This window comes from Pomacea canaliculata, linkage group LG14, assembly GCF_003073045.1.
Source record: "Pomacea canaliculata isolate SZHN2017 linkage group LG14, ASM307304v1, whole genome shotgun sequence".
NCBI lineage: Eukaryota > Metazoa > Mollusca > Gastropoda > Architaenioglossa > Ampullariidae > Pomacea > Pomacea canaliculata.
Window position 1 is genome coordinate 18,898,900 of NC_037603.1, and position 22,707 is coordinate 18,921,606.

The window sequence follows — 22,707 nt, forward strand, 5'->3', positions numbered from 1 at the left end:
TGACCAACCTACCAATACATTCTGCTTTTCTTCAAATAAAACAGTTCCCACCATTCCAAAACAGCTAGAATGAGGCTTAATGGTGAAAATTTAATATAAAGACCCTCTTACATGCATATGTAATGACAGACTTAGCACATTACATGTGATGCTGAAGTGTAATGAAAACAAACAAGAAAGAACTCAAACAGGTCTTAGATAAACATAAACAGGCATTAAAATTAACTGCCATAACCCACTCAAAAAGCCTCTGGCATACTATACTTTCATTAATAATAACAATGGTGGCAAGCTATCCATATTCTAGATTCACATAAAAAGAAAAGCAATTAAGCCCAAACAAAAAACCCCATAAACATTGCCATAAATGAATTAATAAGACTGCAAGCATAGCATAACCATAGCCTTAAATTAAATTTAAAAAATCTTCAAAATAAATTAAACTGTAATAAATATGTGCTTTCTTCATCCATAACAGAAACGGTAACCAAACATAAGGAAGGGTAACTTGATAAATAAAATTCTAAGACCCCTGCAAAAAAGAAAAATGAAAAACCCAATAAAATCTGTAAAAAGAAACTTTAAAAAGACCATAAAAATACCAAATTTAAAAGGACAAAAACAACACTAAAAAGAAAAACTACAACTAAAGGTCTTTTTTGTAATAAATAGTAGAAACAAATATATTAACTAAAGCTAAATAAAAATCTACAAAATAGAAACACAGCAACATAAGGGATCTGGCAACCAGAGAAAGACTGAGAAGAGCAAACAAATCAGAGATTACATACAGAATAACTTATGTCTTAAACTGTATTTTAAGTCATGCACTCAAGCAAGAGACTATGTTTGTATTTGTATGTGTCTGCATGTTTACACTACATCCTGTTAAAGTCATCTTTCCCTATTAATAACTTAGCTAGTAATAACCCTTTTAAAACAGTGGCTTATTGAAATAACTGTCTCTTAGTGAGGATAATAATACTAAATGCAAGATTTGTATAGCACATACTCACACTTGTAAGGAGCATTCTCTTACAAAATATGCTTACACAAGGTAGTCATATATGTTGCATAATTTATAACTGCATCGTGTCTACCCATATGCACTGAGTTTTGTATTATTTTCTTGAAATACTACTATCTTTGTAATCTAAAACACTGTGTGAATAACTATGTGCATAGCTGTAGGATCATGTTTCTTGATAACTTTGTACCTAGTACAGATCAGGTTCAAACCCTTTTATGCAATTTTTTAAAGTTCTGATTCAGACAGTGGTTAACACTGATAAGCATTTAGGAAGTGCTCTGTTATGCTGAAATCCACAAAACTAGGTGGCAATAATAGGCAACTATGGATAGTTATAGCACTTAACATTATATTTATATACTTGCCTACATTATCTTAGTTTCGAAGATATTAACTTCAGGTAGGATGAAGATTTACCTTAAGTTAAATCTAGCAGGCTACATCAATACAGTGTAGCAGATGTTGACTGGTGTCAAGCGTGGAGGTCTAATAAACATTATGCCATCACTGACAGACTAGCTACATTAAAGATCTCATAGCTCAAGAAAACTGATATATTAAAGCAATGTATATGTTTTACCTTATTTGTAGCTCTGTACTGATAAATTGCCTGCTGTTTAATTTTATTATAAAAATGCCAAGAATTTATTTGACAAGAAAGTGATGGCAAAACTAATTGTATTCCTTACACTAGAGTTACAACCTTATATGTAAATACTAAATGCTTATTTTATGTCTGTGGGGTGGGCGAGGGAGAGTGTGTAAGAGAGTGTATTTGTGTTCCTTACTTACAAGGTGAACCTCAATACTAATCATAAATATTACATGCATATTGTTGAAGATGTGTTTGTGTGTGTTTGTAGGTGGGAGGGTGAGAGAATGTATGTATTTGTAGTCCTTATACTGAAGTGAACCTCAATTGTAATCTTACATATAAATATTAAACATGTTTTGTGAAGGGTGTGTGTGAGAGAGAGAGGGAGAAAGAAAGAATGTATTTGTGTTCCTTATACTTACAATACAGTGCACCTTCATTGTCATCTTACATGTATATATTAAATGTGCATTGCTAAAGATATGTTTCAGTGTGAGAGAAATATAGAGAGAATGTATGTGCGCGGGTGCTCGGATATCCATATTGATAGTACTTAAGTGTTCTGAACTAAAACGGCAAAATGTGAGTGCAGCCTATTTTCCTTTTTACCATTACCCTAAACTGAAACTGAAATCTAGCGCATTTTAAAGAAGTTCGCGTCCTTTGAAGCAAGCTTAAATAAAGAATTTAAAAAATGTAACTAAGTAGAAAGTTCGCAAATACCCATTTGTTAATCAAAGCGTAAAATGTAAGTGGAAATAGTAGTAAAACTTTCTCGTTTATACACCTCACGTTTTGCAACATTTAATGGTTAATAAAATGACTTATCTGTACGTCTTGACATTCACCTTTTCGGCTTCTTCTCGTAAAGCCTGGGAGACAGTTAGTCTGAACTGAGCTGCCTCGCCCTGTTTATGAAGGTCTCTTGCGTGGGCTCGCCGCGCCATAGCAGCTGATGTTGTTGTTATCTACCGGTAACTTGAAACATTGTGACGAAGTTTACGGAAGTTAGACAACGACGGCCATTTTTGTGTGATCGTCAAGGGAACTTACTCTTGATTTCTAATCCTTAGGCTTGTTATTGTTATGTCCCATGGTAATTTTCCAGCGGGTTGGTGTGTGTGCGTGTGCACGGACGTACGTGTATAAAAACCTGTGGTGTGTTTGTGTGTGTGCTCGCGCAGGCACGTGCATGTATATGACAGAGAGAGCGCATTCACAAATTGGCGTTAGAGAAAAATATTTCAGTAAACGTTTGGTATATATATACCTGTTAATTTTTGTAGGGTGTAGACCAAATATACATATTCACCTTTACAGACCACTGAATATGCACAAGCACGCATTCATACACATAGAAATATATACGCAAATATTTAATTTACATCAATAATTTATTTATTAGTGTTGCTATAGCGATAAGATCTGTGTGTATGAAGAGATGGTTATACTCAGCCTTGTTAACATAAGCTTATATATTACACTGGGATTTATTACACTAAGACATCGATGTGCAGATACTGCATAATCCATATGCTGTGAGAGGAGTCGAGGGACCACGAACTATTATCCCTAAATAAACGTCCGTGGAGGGATAGAGCCAAAGGAGGAAGGATAAACTTTACTATTTATGATGTTTCCAGCCTAAGCAGATAATCACACATTTTTTTTTTCAACTTGTACTATCTCAAGTAGGCGTGGCCGCCTCGGAAAATATTTTTATTACCTTTCTTACAAAATTTATTTGAAAACCAAATTACTTTTTTTTTATAGATGGAATGTAAAATTGTCATTGTAAGGTAAAACGTCGCGTTGAAAGAAGATATGAGGCTATTTTGAGAATTGGTGCTTTATACACTAACATAATAGACCGGATATAACCTTATGAACCTTTAATATTATTATCATTGCGCGTGAACAGTATTGCAGTATTCTAAGCGTTACAGATGGTAATGATGAAAAAACATCAGGTCTTTCGATAAAACAACTTTATTGGAACAAACTAGACCGGTAATTGTTTGGAATAACTTAAAATATATTGGGACTATATTTATAGTGTAAGGCTATAACTGCGTGTTGCAGCCCCTAAACGACTAGCAGAAATGAACGTGAAATTTTCATTGTTTGTTTCAGAAATTCAGTCATGAGAAATTATGGCGAAATGTGAACAGACCTAACGAAGATCATTAAACATTTTCAGCTACAGTCTACAGCTTAAGTTCATTTGGCATCTGGTCAACTCAGCGCAAGTTCGCCTTGTAGACATCCGAAGAACCTCGCCTGGGAAAAAAGGAGACGGAAATAATGTCTGGGTTAGGAGCACGTAGCCAGAAAAAAGATACCAAAATGCGTATCAGAGCTTTCCCCGTGAGTCACATTTTTACTAGTTCTTTTGTTTATTTTGAATATAATACGGTTCCACATTTCATAAGTGTTACCTAATTTCCAGTCAAAATTCCTATTTTAGAAGCCATCGCGAAAAACGATTGCAAAGTGTTTTGACACAGTCTAAGTGGTTGTCAAATACAACAGTCGAGGCCCACAAGTACTTGCAAGAGCAACATAAAACGTTAATGATTATTAACATTAAGTCCCAATAATTGCAGTCTATTTCACTATTTTCTGCTTAACTTATCATTTCTTTAATGACAGCAGTTCAACAATGTTGTTTATAGCAACATATAAGGAAAGTAATATGCCACAGCTGTTGTGGCGGCTGGCAACCTTTTGATTTAATACTCTTAGAGTTATTGAGATATTAAGTAGAGAGGTGAAGTCAGCCTGTTATTTATGTTATTAATGCAGAAATAATTTAAAAGGGATGTATCTGATGCATCACTTTGATCATGTTCAGAAATGAAACCTCAGTAATTAGAAACATTTACAACATCTTATTCATTAAACTAAGTAGTGTGCACATCAGACCATGACCACACATCTAGAATTAACACATCTGAAAAAAAATGCTGTAAAATGATTGTTATACTTTCCAAGATCACCTTTGCAGAATAATTAAAACAAATGTTTTAAAACAATCATAACATAGGCATTTATAATCAGAATAATTGTAACTAATATTGTTACTTTAATATTTGATTATATGGATCAACTTGCACTAGTTTATTTAAGAGGATATAATGCAGTAATTATAATCTAGAGGAGCACTTCATTTAGAGTGTAGTGCTCACTGTTCATGCATGTAAACCATAGTTTTGTATGTTAGCATTTGAATTATTGATTATTATTGCCAAAGCTTTTCAAAAGGAAAAAACTTAAATACAGCACATGGGATAGTAGTATTCCCATAAAGGTTTATTATAATTAGGATAGCATTTAATGGAAGAGAAAACAAAATCTAGTACTTCTAACATCTGTGCAAATGCACTTACCTGCACTTACTATGTAGACACATATAGCATACTTGCATGTATCCTCATGTGTTGAATGCACTCTCCTTTCATTTTCTAAATTAGTTTAAGTTGTTAGATGATTCATCTAAATCTAAAGGTGTATAGTCCTATTACCTTATGGTTGTTAGACTGTTTCTTGGTGGTCAAGCAACAGCAGCTTGTTTGTTTTACTAGGTCTTTCCAGACAATAAATGTCAGATCGCTACTTACTGTCAGTCCACACAATTGATGAACCACAGAGAATTCAAAACTCTGCTGCACACCTTGTTCTCAGGTTTAAAAAATCGTAATCACATTATAGCACTTCTTCTTTGTAGGCTTCATTGGCATCCTGATGAAGCCCAAGTTGATTACAAACTGGTTGTGATATGTCAAAGTTTCTGGTGTGGCTCCTTCCCTGCCTCAATATCTAATAGGCTCTCAGTTACTCTCCATCGAGTCATCTTTTTTCCTCGGCAGACCACACTATCCTGCACCTGCCAAAAGTATGCATTATAAAGTTTATAATGAATGATTCTTTTCTGGATCTAAACTCTGGAACTTGTGTGTGTGTGTAAACATATGCATGTTTTCAGGGAGAAAAAGCAAGACAGAATTATTTTACACCCTTTTCCTATCAGTTGTATTCCATATTGATGACCTGGTAATGTGAAGCATAGAAAGCCTGGGATTCTGCGCTGTACAAGCATCCTCCTGCTTATTGTCAACAACATTATCATTGTCATCTGAGGCCAGATTTTTTTGTGAGCACAGTGGCTATCTCCTCGCCTTCACTTTCTTAGCTAGCCCTTCCATAGCTGGAAAAAGTGCACTGCCTCATGAGGTATTGAATCAGCTAGTGTGTGCGCCTTTGGGTTCAGATACAGTTGCCCAATCCACTACACTAAATAATCCACTTCCCCAAATCTCTGTTTCTGAATTTTGTTTTTTATGCATACAGATGACCATGGATGAGAAGTATGTGAACAACATATGGAACCTGCTGAAGAATGCCATTCAGGAGATTCAGAAGAAGAACAACAGTGGACTAAGTTTTGAGGAATTGTATCGCAATGCATACACCATGGTGCTGCATAAACATGGAGAAAAGCTGTACACAGGTCTCAGGGATGTTGTCACAGATCACCTTGTTCACAAGGTTTGTGTTCGACATTTACTGTGCTATCCATATCATAAATTAAGTTTCTGCTTGTTAATTTTGCAAGCCTGGTGAAAGACAAGGCTAGATTACTGATAGGTTTACTATGCTAGAAAGTGACACAGTTTCCTGATTTGAAAAAAAAAAAAATTCCTGTGACTGTCTTAAAGTGTCAGTGTCAGGATAGAATTGTAAAATTTCTTGTCTTCATATTTGAATAACTTCTTAATTTCTTGATGATGGCTAATATTTGATTATAATATTTTTGCTTATTATTTGATATATCATAAGTTTAGTGTATTTGGAGCACAGGCTCAATTACCATGAAAAGTGCAGGTTGAAAGGCATAAGTTAGGTCTTAATATATAAGTTTTTTCCTGTAGGTTCGTGAAGATGTTCTTGCTGCCTTGAACAACAATTTCTTACAAACCCTCAACATGGCCTGGAATGATCATCAAACTTCAATGGTCATGATTCGGGACATTCTCATGTACATGGTAAATAACTTTGGGTTTTAGAGGTTAGGTTCTTCTTTAGTCTTTTTTTTTCCAGGAAGTGTCTTAATGGTGTATTGGTGGTAATAATTTGTGTTTCATGATTCCCCTCAAAAAAAAAAAGAATTCATCCCCTAACCTTTGTTGGGGACTGAGACGTTAGAAACTAACCTTTTCTTGGGGCCAACTTTTTGTGAGAGTGGTGCCCATCTCCTCTCCCTCTTTGCCTTACATTTTCCACCCTCTGTGGAATTAAGTACTTATTTCTGACACCTAGGGTCAAGTAGGAATAAGTTTGCTTTACCACATGGATATCAAACAAGCATGGCTTCATGTTTGATGCCAGTCCTATAACCACCCGACAATCTCTTCCCCGATTCCTTTCATTTACGCCCATTATTGATTTCCCATAATTATGGACTTAAATGTTAATGATTTTATTATCTCTGAAGAAAGAAATTTCAGAGTGGAGCTCATTATAACTTTTTCACAGAATACGGCAGGAGACAAATACGATACATGCATCACTTCAGGAATGAATGACTATATGTACAGCTCACATTCTTCTCTCATACATCCATACACTGACTTGAATCTCTTGAGTTCCTGTTCAAAAGTGTAATAGATCTGGCTATGAAAATGTTTTGCTATCTGTTTTCAGTTTGAGAATATGAAAGCACTGTCCAAATGTCAAGGGCTTATAGTATTTAGCTAAGACATGGCAGGATAATTGTCCTGCCTTGATGCTACAGTTTACTGTTTACTTGGAAACTGCTTTCAGTTTGCTTTTACTCTCTTTCTTCAAGATCCTAATTTGGTCACAGGTCTAAAAGTTGTTCATGTGGGTTATGTTTTGCTTCTTTATTGCCCTAGCACTTCCTGAGCTGTTGACAGTAGTACCTCTGTGATGTTACCAGCAGGGGTGTCAATATTACAGTCCACCTTTTTTAGGGCAGTGAAGATTATGCATATTTTACTAAAGCAGCTGCGCTCCATCGTGCAGCTATTTCTTCTGTTTTTTAAATAATGTAATATCTTGGTGTTTCTTTTGTCAGAAAGTAGTCATCTTTGCTTCTGATGTCATTCATTATGGCTTGTCTTTCTGGTAGTTGCTGAAAATTAGTAACATGCTGTCAATGCATAGCATTCTAGTTCTTTGTTTCCATTTCATAGGTGTGTATCTGTGCATGTTTGGTACTTAAAATTAGTTTTCTGCTCACTGGTTAAGACGTTTCAAGCTTCTACATCAGTTCTGATTGAATAGTTAAAGGTTTCAAAAACTGCCAGAATTTTATTAATTTTTGTTTCTGGAACACTTCGATATTTGTCAATGTGTATATATTGTCATGAAACTAGGGCAAAATCTTTTAAACTTTCATTTGACTTTTTTAATGTTGCAGGATCGGGTGTATGTGCAACAAAACAATGTTGACAATGTCTATAACCTGGGGTTGATTATATTCCGTGATCAAGTTGTGCGTCATCCAACTATCCGTGATCATCTGCGGCTTACACTTCTTGACATGGTTGCCAAAGAACGCAGGGGGGAGGTGGTGGACAGGTACAGAATAGATTCAAGTTTTCTATCTGAAGAAATAACATTTAAGACAGACAATACTGGCAGTTTTTCTTTTGTCATTGTACTTTTCTTTTTAGCTTCCTTAATGATCTTGTGAACATAACTTGTGAAACTTTGGCAATATGTTCTGTGAGATATGTGGAGTGTAGGGTTTCAACATGGATTTGAATCCATACTAAAACCCTGGAGTCCATGTATCAAAGAGTAAAATGTTGCTATTTTTTTAAGAGAAGGTAAGTTAACAAAACTTTACAAAATACGCAAGTTAGAAAGCTATAGAATGCTGCTTTGTTCATGTTTATTCGCCGTTTATTGCTCAAAATCTCTTAATAATGGAAAAAGATTGTCAAAATTAGAGATCGAAAGAAAATGACTTGATAACCATTTTCAAATGGATATATTTTATGGCAGCACAGAAATAAGTTTACTTTAGGCATATTCTGAGTAATTGCAATGCATAAGTTTGGATATATTTTCTTCATCGAATTTATGCCACCAATAAGTTGTTTTTCCCTTCTGTTTTCACGATGAAGATTTGTTGACATGACATAAAAACGAATAAATTCTCCTTCCATTAATAGGTTAAATATAGTGTTGTTTTCTTTTCCTCAGAGGGGCAGTCAAAAATGCCTGTCAGATGCTTATGATTCTGGGTATCGATTCACGTTCAGTATACGAAGAGGATTTTGAAAAACCTTTCCTTGAACAGTCAGCAGAGTTTTACAGAGTAAGTGATGTACCAATTGTGGTTTATGACTTCTGATAGAAATAAATTATTTCTTTTACTGTGTGCTTTTTTTTTTCCTTTCTCCTTTTATTTACACATAAGTAATTACAGTTTTTATTAATTGTAGTTAGCACCTTAAATTTGTAGCATTTTATTGCCTTGCACAATGAATTAAAACTCAGAATTAAGGAGTTAACTCAGAATTAAAACCAAGGAATTCACAAAATGTTGAGAGGTGCTTAACCACTAGCCAGTCTACAGAATCACAAAAAAAAATAGGTCCTAAATAATTTTTGCTTGTTTGTGATGTTTTTTTTACTTTTTTTAATGGACTTAAATAATACAAAGTACAAGTCATGCTATTTATAAAAATGACTGTTTAATAGTCGCTTATTACATTCTTAACCTTTTTCACAACTTTCCATGTGCATGTTTAAAGCAAGGTATTAGGCATTAAGTATCATTATTAATGCTGTTAATTAACTTTTTTAAGCAGAAACTTAATTGAAAATGCTGCCTAAGATTTTTCAAGTGAAACAGGATACATGGCATGTTTTAGTGGTTAGTTTGTTGTTTCTTTTTTGCATTCTGTAACTACTTTGCAGGAAACTTTATTTTACAGTAAATGAATGTGCTTTTAGCTCATTAATGTTTTTTCAACTGATCTATAACAGCGGGAAAGTCAAAGGTTCCTCGCTGAGAATAGTGCTTCTGTCTACATTAAGAAAGTGGAAGCTCGTATTAATGAAGAAGCGGAAAGAGCAACACATTATTTGGATAAATCCACAGAGGAACCTATAGTCAAAGTATGTATAAAATGTGGTGATGCAAGTCACTGTAGCAACATTATCACCATCATTCATGTTTTCAAGTTTAGCGTGATGGTTCTAGAAAGGTGTTCTTGAAAACTGGCATCATTGATTCATATTGCTTGTTCACTGACTTGCACATTTTTTTTTAAATGGTGTTATCAAATTAAGGGAGCTGAATGGAACAGAAACTAGAAGTGAAGCAAATGGTCTGTTCTTTATTTCTTCTTTTCTGTTTTGCCAACTTACCTCACCCACCTTCATTTGTAAGGTTGATATCTCACTGACTACAAGATTCTATTTGTGGTCAGTACTGTTGTTTATTCTTCTGTCCTTTGCAAATTCCCTTTATAAATTCAGTTATTGTTATATTTTTCCAGGTTTTAGAAGAGGAGTTGATTAGCAAACACATGAAGACAATTGTAGAGGTAAGTCCAACTAATTATCTCTTCCACTTATGTTCTTGGTCAGCTGGTATTGGGAAAGGAATGGAGCAAATGCATAAGTACTTGAGTAACCATTATAAAATAGAACAACTTTAAAACAAAATGGAACGAATGACATTGACATGTTGAAGGTAATAATAAATATTTATAGAGAGATAAAAACAGGATAGCAACGACTGAGGGAAATCTATGGTGAAAACTGCTGTTAGGGGAAGGGTTCATTATTTCTTACAATGATTTACTACTGTGCTTGCATGAGCTCATTACTTTACCAATGCCCAGACCTGGAATACAAGGGCATTGTTAGGTCCTCCCTATCTCCATTTGCAGTACACTGACACAAATAGTATTAATGTAATTAACTAATTTATACTTTAGGCCTTTGGCTGTGAAATGAAGCATTCAGGACAGGTAATGACCATTTTTGGAAGCAACTCATCTTGAATTATTACCATTTGTCCTCAAGAAATAATGCATCTCTGAATTTCTTTATCAGAAAGCTGTGTGTCTATGATTGTCCTGACCCCTAGTTATTGTAATTTATGTTTTATGTTTTTCTGTTTATGATTTAAAACTGATAATGCATGTCCAGTTGATTTTGTATGTCTTGATTCAGTTTTCTTGAATATTTTGTCATGTGTGTTGTTATTGAATTGTAATTACTTTTTTAAAACTTGAAAATTAAACAGCTGGAGTCAATAAATGTACTTTTTTAAAATAGACAAGTTGGATAATCTAGTTCAAGTGTGAAAATGGCACCCTGAAGGGTTTCTGGTAAAGAATTTGCATGTGACCACAAATAAAACCAGAAATATACATTTAATGACTTCCTGTTTTTCATTTGTACTTCATATAATAAATTGGCAAAAAATAGTAAGATAATGGAAAAATTAAATATCTCTAGATAGAATTGCAAGAAAAATAAAACTAACAAATGGCCACTCTTAATAAGCAATTGTTAAAAATGGTTATTTAAAACATCAGAAATTTGAAGAGGGGAGCTGTAGATGACAAAAATGTATCTGTATGCAATTAATAATTTCATTGGTAATTGTCAAGAAAGGCCAAGAACTGGTAGCTTGCATGATTCTTAGATGAAGTTACCACCTTAGCTTTGGCACTATGCTTCACAGAAGGGAACTTGACTGAATAAACAAGGCAGCATGGCTACGCACAATCCTAACTTGGGGGTTGAGATTGTGACATAATTTAAAGAGATGACAACTAATTTTTATTATTTAAATAATCTTTTTGACACTTTAATCAGGATGAGTGTGCTTGTAAGTACCATTCTTCAGTGTCATTTGAAAGACTATTTAGATGGTTATTCTCAAAAGGGACTGGGCATTTCGAATGTTTGCTGCCTCTTTATTCATTAACACACCTGTGCCTTTTTCAGATGGAGAATTCAGGTGTGGTCCATATGCTTGAAAACAACAAAACTGAAGGTAATTATCTGTGATCTGGTTGTATTTATGATTACAGGTATAGAGCATACAGAATTTGAATATATATTACTTTATATTTACTTATGTGTGATTGATCTGAAATAGCCTCACATGAGATATATCTTTTTTTCTTTTAAATATTTGATCAGTTTAATTGTTCATAATGTCTTCACATGTTGATAGGGGCTTACCCACCTCCACCTTCAGTGTTTGAGGAGTCTCAAAGAACTTTTTTTTTTTCAGACTTAGCCTGCATGTATAAGCTGTTCTTTCGTGTGTACAATGGATTACGCACCATGTGCAACTGCATTAGCAAATACCTCAGAGAGCAAGGACGTGCTCTTGTTATCGAAGAGGGGGAGGAAGGCAAGAATGCTATCACTTACGTCCAGGTAGGAATTTTTGCTGGCATCAGCATTGTTTTGTTTATTAATTTATCATCTGTTGCATTTGTTTTTCAAATACTATAACTAGGTAGTGAGATTTTGAATTGCTGTTTTTGAAAATGCCTTGATAAAGCAGGTCTGTTTAAGTTGAAACCAGGGGAGTGAACTGCATGAGCCAGTTTTCTCTAGTTGGGTTTGTAAAAATCGTCTGTTCGATTACAAACGTAGATCATTTTGAAGGAAAGGCCTTTATTAATTCCAGAAAAATAAAATGTGTTTTAAGGTTTTAATAATATACTGTTGTCAACTCCTTTTTTTTTAAAAGGAAAACATGGAGCCTATCTGCAGCATTCATTGCTGTATAGTTCATCGGTGACAGACTAGCAGTAAATAGATTACTACAGTTCAGGTTTTTTCATAAGTGTTTGGTATTGTTAGTTGTGGGGTGCCTGGTAGTGTAGTGGTCAAGATACTTGTCACTACTGTAGTGAAAGGGCCTGGATTCAGATGTCGAAGGAGGACACTTGTTTGCAGGGCTGCCAATGGAGGTTTTTCTCTGCCTCCATCTCTGATCATCACCCCTGTGCCCCTTAGTGAGAAATTGTCTCAAGATGGAAGCACTTTCCAATCAACCTAATGTCAGTGGGTACAGATGCATTTGTGGGCTGTAATGCCATGCTCAGATTATTCTTGGTTTTGTAACTGTTCCAGAACCTTCTTGACCTTAACGACCGTTTTAACCACTTCCTTCATGAATCTTTCAACGAAGACAAGCAATTCAAGCAGATGATCTCAGGGGGCTTTGAATACTTCATCAACCTCAACCCTAAGTCTCCAGAGTACCTGTCACTTTTCATTGATGACAAGCTTAAAAAAGGTGTTAAGGGGGTAAGTAAATTGAAAACCAAATATGTTAATAGCTTCTGTAGATAAACTTTTTCTGCCATTGATACAGAGTTAAATTTTTGTTTGAGATATCACTTTTGCTGGATACTGTCAAGTTAAATCTCAAGTTCAGTATCAAGCAAGTGTGTATGATGTTATTGCAAATAGTTTAGAGGATGGTATTTAGAGGTAAACATTTTGGGGTCAAGTCTTAAAATAAATTTTTGTATTTATCCTTTGGCATTCATGTACAGATGTCAGAACAGGAGATAGAAGTTGTGCTTGACAAAAGCATGGTCCTTTTCCGCTACCTGCAAGAGAAGGATGTTTTTGAGCGCTATTACAAGCAGCATCTAGCCCGTCGGTTACTTCTCAACAAGAGTGGTTCTGATGATTCAGAAAAGAACATGATTTCTAAGCTAAAGGTAAGGGAATATTATGCTTTCTGAGTCAGTTTTCAGTTCATATTTAAAGCTTTAGGGAGGTAGATATATTACTAAGGAGTGAGCCTAATGGCTGGAGAGAACTACTGCATTTTTTAGGTACACCGGATGTCTTCTTCCTTCACTGGAAGCAGTATGTGTGGTGATCATGTTGTGTTTGTAAAATTTGGTTCAGCAAGAGGAATGATTTATTGATGCACAAGCAAAAGCGTTTAAAATGCTGATGTAACTTTGTTTTTTTTTACTTTTGCAGACTGAGTGTGGCTGCCAGTTTACCTCAAAATTGGAAGGAATGTTTAAAGACATGACTGTTTCTGCTGGAATCAATGAAGAATTCAAATCTTATGTGCAGCGTGTTGGGGTAAAAGTTGAAATACTGTCAGTTGTTCCGAGTTCACTTGTAATAAAATGTAAGTTGGCATAAGGCCATTCAGACTCAGACAAATACTTGATCATTTGGTACATTTGTGTGTGAAGGTTACAGGAAACTAGTGGTTTTGCGCCAAGTGCTCAGGACATAAGAACTTTGGCCAACCTGTGGAACTAAGTCCAGAATTATTTTCTAATACATTTGCTGTTATCCTGGGACTTGAGGTTACTTTGAAGGTTTGAAATTTCAGCACTTTGCCCAGTGGCCAGCATTTGTTTCCTGTGCATCTTTCTTTTAAGCCTTTGGAGCGGGGAGAGGTATCAAGTTATCCATTAGAGCACAACGCAAATAGAAGGCTCTCTGTTGTATATTTTGCTGTATGCCATTAAAAACCAACAAGGAATTAGTACTTCTGATGGTGAAGCAATGGTTGTTATTTTTGTTTTTAATGATGGTTTTGTGGTTCAGCGAGAAGAACAGTGGGTCACTTTCACAGTGATCTTTCACCAGCGAAAAAAGGAAAGGTGTTTCCAATGCATAGAAGTCAAAAGAATTATTTTAAATTAAAATACTGAGAATTCTGACAGAATTATCTTTTTTAATCCTTTGTATTGCTTTATTTCAAATAGTTCAGCTCCTAAAATCTGTTTCAGATGCTGATATTGGGCAAATTGCATGAGATTCATAGCTGTGGACAGGTATAAGAGGAAGAATGTATAAACAGTTTAATTTCTGTCTACTAGGTAAATCTAAGTGGCGTTGATCTGACTGTGCGAGTCCTGACAACAGGCTACTGGCCCACGCAGTCTGCAACACCCATAAACATCCCTTCTGACCCACGTATAGCATTTGATGCTTTCCGCAGGTCAGCTGATTGCATGAAGAAAAGCACTGTGGTACAATTTCGGCCTAATAATGTTGTGTTTGTTTATTGCTGTTTTAATTTTCTGTTATTTGTGTTGTAATGATTATGGATTTCTTATTTAACCAACTTCTGATTACAATTGCTTTAAGCAGTTTCTAGGCTTTACAGCTATTTTTCTTTTCATTTACAGAGCATTCATTTACATATCACATTTGTTTGCCTTAGACTTCATTATTTCTTGCTGTCTCTAGATAAGCCTTCAAATCATCTTGACTGTGATTTGGAAAACTCATTCCTTAGTATATTAATCATGGATTTTTCTAACCAAAGTGTGCTGACATTAGATGAGGCAAATATCAAAAAGAGGTTTCTGAAGCACACTTCTCAGAGCTGTGGTTTTCACTGTTGTTTCAACAGGATATGCCCTTCATTATGTTGACAGGTTTTATCTAGAAAAGCATAGTGGGCGTCAGCTAACTTTGCAGCCTCATCTTGGTTCAGCTGATTTGCATGCATCTTTTTATGGGCAAAAGCGTGATGACCAGGCAGAGAGTGGTGCCTCCAGCTCCTCAAAGCCAGCAGGTCCTCGTAAACACATTCTGCAGGTGTCCACTTACCAGATGTGCATCCTCCTCCTTTTTAACAACCGAGAGAAGTGGACATTTGAGGTCAGTTTCATTTTCATTTTTTAGGTCCTTTAAGAAAATTTGAAGTGTGTTTGTAATGTCTAGGCATTGTCAAAGAACTAAACTGTTGTTTATCTGTAATTTGTGGGTTGCAGGAGATCAAAACAGAAACAGACATGCCAGAAAGAGAGTTAATACGAGCCCTTCAGTCACTTGCTGTGGGAAAAATTGCTCAGCGTGTCTTGCACAAAGAGCCAAAAACAAAGGAGATAGGTCAGGAAGTCTAACAGAACTTTCTTTTTCTTTAATTGAAGCATTCCACAAAGAAGAGACATTGAAGGTTGAGAGTGAAAAATTGGTGGAGTATATATATATTTTTTTTGTTTCAGCATTTTTCACTCAACACCTGTTTGCATGAGAATAAATGTACAAATATTTTTTAAATATACTTTTCAGAGCCAGACCATTTATTCACTGTGAATGACCAGTTTACCTCCAAGCTGATAAGGGTCAAGATACAAATGGGTGAGTGAGAAAGATGGCTGTGATATGTTAGGGGTATAGATAGCCTGGTTAATAAGCATTCTTGAGGCAGCAGAGCTTGGGTCTGGGAATTTATTTTAAATTGGTACAAAAGCAAGTATATGGCACTACCTAACATTCATGCTGATTCAATAATGTGACAGAATGACCACAGTTGCTTTTTTAAAAAAAATAATTGTTTGAATGGACAGAGGCACACCAAAGTGCCCTAAGTCCAAACTAAATTTATGTTCCATTTCCAGGAACCTAAAAATAAATGGAGAAAGAAATATTGAAGTTATCTTTAGATTGGTTTGCAAGTTAGTAGGAGGTTATTCTTTTTTTTTAAATTTTGCTGTAGATGGTCCATTAAAGATTTCTAGTGTTATTGGTGAGTTCTAAATATTTTAAACATGCAAAGTCTTCAGGGCATCATACTAATTAATATGTCTCCAGTGGCTTCCACAAAAGGAGAGGCAGAGCCAGAGCGAAAAGAGACGCGCAATAAAGTGGACGAAGATAGGAAACATGAATATCCTTTTCAACACCATCATAGTGTGGTCACAAAGTCAAACTTTGTCCTGCAGATTGTGTATGGTGGATGTGCATGTACTTTGTTTTGGGTGCATGAGGTTGCGAGTGCTTATGTGTACATGCTTTTGCGTGCTCTTTGATACATTTTGTGTCAGTGTGCATGTACACAATAGCAGTTCTGTACAGATTGAAAATATTTACAAAGTCTTGTGAGAATTGTGGCTTTTATTTTTACTATTTGCAAGGGTTAAACTGCAATCATCTTTTATTTTCAAATTGTTGACCTTAACAGCAGCTTACAATTGAGGCAGCAATAGTCCGCATCATGAAGGCCCGAAAGAAACTCCAGCATAATGTTCTTGTCACAGAGGTAAACTTTCTTCTGATCCATTATCACAAAAGTCTGATCATCATAAAAATATGGGCACTACATTTCTTTATCAACAAATGAATACATAAATATTCAACGTGTGCTAACACTTACACTGAAACATTTCAGCAAAGGAGTACACTTTTCATTGTATTGTTCATGTATCATAGCTGTTGGCTAACTGTCTTGCATCTCGTGGAATGCTCTGTTAGCTTATTTGATGACTGTTCAGGTGACCGAGATGTTGAAGCCCAGGTTCCTACCCAGTCCTGTGGTAATCAAGAAACGCATTGAGGGTTTGATAGAGCGTGAATACCTAGCACGCTCTCAAGAGGACAGGTAAGGACACTTATTAGCTCAACATACATGCATGCATACACAGAGCTTGGTGTTTTTTCAAAAGTTAATATATTTACAAATTTAGAAGCATATTTTGAGAAGCAGGAAGGGTGCGCAGAGTTTCTGAAAAGCATGAAGGTTCGCTTGCTTTATCTGTGTATCTAAACTTAGTATTTGCGTGTTAAGAGTGAGACATGGCAAATTTATTATGTTGATTAAATAATCTGTTAAGTATTTGCATTAGATCTCTTAAATCTGTTTCAGTAAGAAGGTGTTGGAGCTATCAAATAGTTGAGGAAATATTTAAAAATTGTACTTCTTTTGTAAGAATTGCAGGTACACAAAAGATGTTAAGCCTGTACTTGAAGGCAAAGTGCATTTTTTGCTGTGAGATTTTACCTACAGTATATTTCAACAAGCTCTTTTAAAGAGATGTCAACTTGATAGAAAAGTTCTCAGAGCATTCTTTATCTGTCTTTCTGTAGGAAAATCTACACTTACGTTGCTTGAAAAATCAACACCTTTGACAACTGTGGAAAACAAATTGTAAACTGGAGGGAAAAAAAGAGAAAATAATGCTGGTGGTCGTGGACTTGAGGAACTTGGAAAAAATTTTGCTATGCAAGGTGTGATTGCATAGTTGATGCCATCTTGCATCGGTTAGTTATGTAACTGATTCTTCCTGAAGGTTTAGGACTGAGAGAGACTCTGTTTCAGTACTTTGTGTGGATTGTTAGGATAAGAGACTGAGTATGGCAGTTTTGGGAGAGGGGTTGCAGGGACAGTAATGATAGTAAGGCAGGCTTTGCAAGCAGGTTGGGTGTCATAGCAAGACATGTGAAGATAGGGGCAAGAGAGTAAACTGGCGTTGTCTGTCTCCATTTAACTTGCCTGTCCTGTGATCTGTCTGTGGCTGTGGTTTGTGTGCATGTGTGCACGCATGCGTGTGTGGTTGCATGTGTGCGTGTATACATTCATGTGTATATATATCTTTGTGCGCATGTGTTTTTGCATGTTTGACTTTGTGCAACCTATCAGAATGATACAGACAGTGAAAGATGCAGAACTTGGTAAAACACTTCATGTCCAACGTCACCAGTAAGAACACCAAGCTGCTGAAATATGCATCATTATATGTTTTTAGTTTTGATGTGTTAGGGGGGATTTCCTGCATAGCACTTTATTGGGCATGGACCAGAAACTTACAGGATGTATAAGATGGCATTGATAATCTTGTGGTGATAGACAGTTAACCCTCTGTTAGCTGCGCCTTTTGTTTACAGTCAGAAAGCGACAACATCTTTACTACAGCTTGCAAATCATACACCTGGTACTTCTTTTTTTTTTTTCTTGAAGATAGATGGCAAGTTATTGAATGATTTCATTATTTGCATGCACCCTGAAGCATTGTTGGTTCATCGTTAGATAGTTTGCTCATTGGCTTTTGGCAGAAGAACAGGTAGAGATCTAAAGTATCACCCATGTATTACATGAGGCCAGTGTGGGGTTGTTTTTTTTTTAATAATATAAATTACTTGACTAGCAATATTGTATAATCATCTCCTCCCTGGTCGGTCATAAAAGTCTTTTATGTTCGTGAAGGCAGATTTCCTTGTTTTGTTTCTGGAGCTTGGAATGACATGATGATCCTCAGTGTCATCAGGATCCTGGAGTGAATATGGTCATACTCAGGTTAATTCTTAGGCATATAAAATTGCTCTGTGTAACAGCCAGGTGAGGGCTTAAAGATTCTCATGATCTGTGTTACTTATGTCCTAGCTTGTCAAAGTGTTTCTGTTCCGTACATCAGTTGTGGCTCTCATGCAGCATGCTGGGAGTGCTTGATGTACCAACCACTAATTTATATTCCTTATTTTACCCTGGAAACCGGATGCTGCTTTTTCCTCCCGAAGTCTGAAAGTAGTTTAGTGCTAAAATTTAAAAGGTGGCCAATATCCTTGAATTCACTTTGTTAGATTTGTGCTTGAGAATCAGAATGTTGGTGTTGCCTTAATTGGTATGCTGGCAAAGCTGTTCACGTCTAGTAGTGTGGAAAGAGTGTGGTGTGCTGTTGCTGGGTGAATGTGATCTTTCCTTACATGTCCATACAGACACAACACATTTTCCAGAAGAGGAAAAACAACAGTCTCAAGCTCTGCATGGTGATTGGTTGATTACATTTTTTTTCCAAGCATTGTAGTGTTTACAGATTACTCTGCAACGTTAAAGGCAGCTTGGCTGTGTAACTTGGGGGATGTTCACCAGATGGTCCCTAAAGTAGTTACAGCAACTGAGTTTCTTGTCCAGGAAGTTGTGAAAAAAATGAGTGGTGCACACATGATGTAAAGTGAAAGAACCAGGAGAAAGCACTGTGAAGCAATCATTGGCACACGGCACCCGGTTTTTGTTTGGTTTCAATTTTCTTTCATACACCAAATGCCATGGATGCAAATGCGATTCTTGCTTTTCAGCTTGTTTCCTTCCAACAAAAATAATGCACCTTTTGAACTCTGGGTACACTTTTGCTTTCGTTGACTTGAAGAAAACTTGAGTCCAAAGGTGATGTGCATCATTGCTTCTAGTGTGGTTGCACTTGCACTTGCAGTCCAGCTTGATTTCAGCACTGTCAACTTTTCTCTAAATCAAGAGTATTGCATAAGTATTTTGCATCCAATTGTGTCCAGATGGGCATTTCATAGAAGCGTGTTATTACTGAAGCTGTTTTTTTGTTGGGTTTTTTTTTTGCGCAAGCTGCTAGATTTTTTTTAGTCCTAACGAGCTATGGGCATATATACTAAGGAAACAATGTACTTTAATTTTATCTGATTACCTCTTTCACAAACAAATGTTTTAATAAATCTGTTTGCTACATTTTTAATCATCTTTGGAAAAGGAGAAAAAAAATGCAAGCATCTTGTCAGAGAAAGGTTTAGACATTATTTGGAGGGGAAAAAAGGGTCAAGATTGACTGCTGAATGCTGAGCTCACTCGTCTATAAAATAGCGTTATAGTGTGAAAACTGTTTATACATCTTCGCCTTTGTTTTTTACCATGGTGTGTTATAGCTTTAGATGCTTATGAATGCATTTCTGCTTAGAGAAAGTCTTATGACCCCACTATATTGTTGATGAATGATGCCACCATAGAAAACAAGCTTCCACTTTTGCTTTTTTTTTTTTCGCTTGCACTTTAATTATATTTTCTCTCTATTTTGAAACTAAAAACAAAATATGGGGATTGAAGAACACCCAAAAGAGACTGAGAAGGGATGGTAAAGATGCAAGTTTTAAAGATGGAAAATAGGCATTAACACATCACATGAAGTAGCTAACAGATTACAGCTTTATTATTATTTGAAAAATGTGACATTACCAGCAAAAAGGATATTTGGGAAAGTGTGAGCTTATGTTGAGACTGCAAAGGCTAGCGTTGGGCTACCACAGAAATCACGACCATTTTTTCTTTTATTCTGCCTGGTGGAAATACTTCCAGGGGTGTGCCAGAACTGAACTAACTTGTTGCTGTTGCCCCATAGAAATGTGCCATAATTGTTTCTATAGTCAGTCGTTTAAGTGAGAAAGGGATATTTCCTAACCGGCTTTGCACCTAAAAATGTTCTTTAGGAAAACTATTTCCCAACCTCTTCGGTTCGTTTTCTTTCTTTGTTTTAGGGAAATTGTTACTGTTATATTTCTTAAGCCTGAATCACAAAAGCGTTGTGTCGATGAGGACGAACAGCACCAGAAATTGTTTTGAGCTAACGCATAAAGACGCCCCGTGTTGCTAACGAAAAACGAAAGAATCACAATGGTGCTTTCTTTGCGCAAAATTTCCTGACGATGGGACAACATTCCTATCTTTTGCAAAAGTCTGTCGGGAATCTGCTAAATCCGGAATTGGTGTAAGTGTTGGTCAGGTTAGAACTGCGGAAAATGCCTTGCAGTCGGGGAACAGAACCTTGTCTTTCATTGGAGACTGTGGTAAGACTGCCCCGGCTGGCCTGGCACACGTTGGTCAGATTTACCGCGATCTCGAAGCAGCCTCGTGGCTGATGTAGACGAGGATTTGACTTTAATTCCGATGTTGTGCTCACTAGGTTGTCATCTGCACGGAGGCTGCAGATGTCAACCCAGTTGTCAGGGGATGGAGGAGTGAGGGGAGATAATCTTATCAAGCCAGGCAGTGGACGGTTTCCCCACTTGACATAGTGGCGGCTTAAAGTTAATCGTCGATCCAAACAGGATCTCTGAGAGGTCGCCTGGGTACGGATACCCCATCCCCCAACACACACATCCCCATGAGCATACATAGACGGGTGCTGCATAGCAACACGCCTCGATGTTCCCTACGACGAAGGCTGCGAGCTTGGGGATATGTGGGCTTCTAATACCTATTGGTGTCTTTCAATGATTCCTTCCTCATCACTTCACCTGGGATCTGTTCCGGTATCTGCCCAGAGTTCTGATTTCTGTGTCACCTCTGACCCAGCTCTTTCCCAGACGTCTCGGGTGTTGGGGAGGTCGAGGTAGTCTGTTGTCACTGCACCACAGCTTTTGTTCCGTCCAGGACAAGTTTCAGTGGGATCATTTTTACCCTTAAAATCGGACGACCATAGGAGCGGCTAATCGATCTTATCCCTTTAGATATTGCTACGCTAGACGGTGAAGGGTTTGGGTTGGAGTTCGGGTGGAGGGGAGTGCAAGCAAACGTGTTCCATTTTTAGAATAGCGCTTTTGTGTAAACTTCGGCAGGAGTGCAGTGAGATGCCGACCCTAAACTGTGATGATCAGAACAGAAAAAAGTAGATAATATTGGTGACACAAGAGACGCCAACAACTTTTTATCGCAGTGATCCAACTGTCTGCAATAGTAAGATCCATCTCGTGATGCATGAAGTCTTGTGGACCCTACAGCCGTGTCATTACAGCATGATCAAACAATCATAAATCATAATAGAAATGATGGTGACGCTCCTAAACATCTATTTTTTGTTGTGTTGTTGCTGCTGCACGTAGCGTGGCATTTCATCTTGTAAAAGTTTTCTCAGATTATAAACGAGAACTATAGCGTTGCCTGTTCCTTGTGTCCCGACTGAGAAGAAGAGCAGCCCACCATCAGGTTTAATTTTCTTCAGGGATGGGCGGTGGTGGTGAGGAAGACCGTTGCGGGCTAAGCTGAATCTAATGCCTTGTGTGTTTATTTTATTTTTTCCTGTGATTTGTTTTTGTATTAAATTGAATGTGCGCGCAAGTTGGGTGAAATTTGAGTGTAGCTAGGATGTTTGTGAAGAAGAAAATGAGGTTGAACGATGCCTTGTGAATTTAAGAAAGTTCCAAGCAACAATGTGTGACTATGTTCATTAAAAAAAATTGAAATAAAAGGATGCAGTTAATTAAATACTTAGACGCATTGTCATGTGATACACTTAACGTTGTATCCCTTTTGATTGGGTCCCTACAACTTTTTTTTTGGACGTGTGGTACTTTTTTTGTTTTTTTGTCTTATTTGCCTGAGACAACGTGTCATCTGAAAAAGTAAAACGTTTCACAATGACGCGTGGCTTGTTTTGTGATCAGTGTATGGCAGTGATCATTGTGACGATCGTTAGACAGTTGTTTTCTTTTTCACAGGAAAAACTAGCTCTTTCATTCATTCATCCCATTCACTTACTTTATCCTCCGACACTCCCCA

The 22,707-nt window shown here is 36.6% G+C and overlaps 2 protein-coding genes across 2 annotated transcripts in view; one reads left to right on the forward strand and one right to left on the reverse strand.

The window, feature by feature from the left end:
* The window catches only part of LOC112554864 (dedicator of cytokinesis protein 9-like), a 59,906-nt gene extending 57,223 nt beyond the window's left edge, over nucleotides 1-2,683 (reverse strand). The window contains 1 exon segment of the mRNA XM_025222925.1: nucleotides 2,474-2,683. Within this exon segment, the coding sequence (XP_025078710.1) occupies nucleotides 2,474-2,572 (99 nt within the window). The 5' untranslated portion in view covers nucleotides 2,573-2,683.
* Nucleotides 2,684-3,559: 876 nt separating this feature from the next.
* Nucleotides 3,560-22,569, forward strand: LOC112555043 (cullin-3-like). The gene is made up of 21 exons (XM_025223186.1): nucleotides 3,560-3,635; nucleotides 3,759-3,992; nucleotides 5,976-6,173; nucleotides 6,557-6,670; nucleotides 8,068-8,228; nucleotides 8,859-8,973; nucleotides 9,648-9,779; nucleotides 10,163-10,210; nucleotides 11,628-11,676; nucleotides 11,920-12,068; nucleotides 12,774-12,950; nucleotides 13,202-13,372; nucleotides 13,644-13,751; nucleotides 14,504-14,625; nucleotides 15,068-15,293; nucleotides 15,407-15,524; nucleotides 15,708-15,776; nucleotides 16,230-16,305; nucleotides 16,608-16,677; nucleotides 16,910-17,016; nucleotides 17,502-22,569. Exons 2-21 carry the CDS (start codon nucleotides 3,930-3,932, stop codon nucleotides 17,524-17,526), a joined length of 2,298 nt encoding a protein of 765 aa, XP_025078971.1. The 5' UTR covers nucleotides 3,560-3,635; nucleotides 3,759-3,929; the 3' UTR covers nucleotides 17,527-22,569.
* The last annotated feature ends 138 nt before the right edge of the window (nucleotides 22,570-22,707 follow it).

Bases quoted from the DNA above. Each gene is read 5' to 3' on its own strand.
- LOC112555043 (XM_025223186.1), top strand. From the start codon at position 3,930: ATGTCTGGGTTAGGAGCACGTAGCCAGAAAAAAGATACCAAAATGCGT. The intron at 11,677-11,919 runs GTAATTATCTGT...TTTTTTTTTCAG, and splicing joins TGAAAACAACAAAACTGAAG to ACTTAGCCTGCATGTATAAG. The intron at 15,777-16,229 runs GTGAGTGAGAAA...ATATGTCTCCAG, and splicing joins AAGGGTCAAGATACAAATGG to TGGCTTCCACAAAAGGAGAG.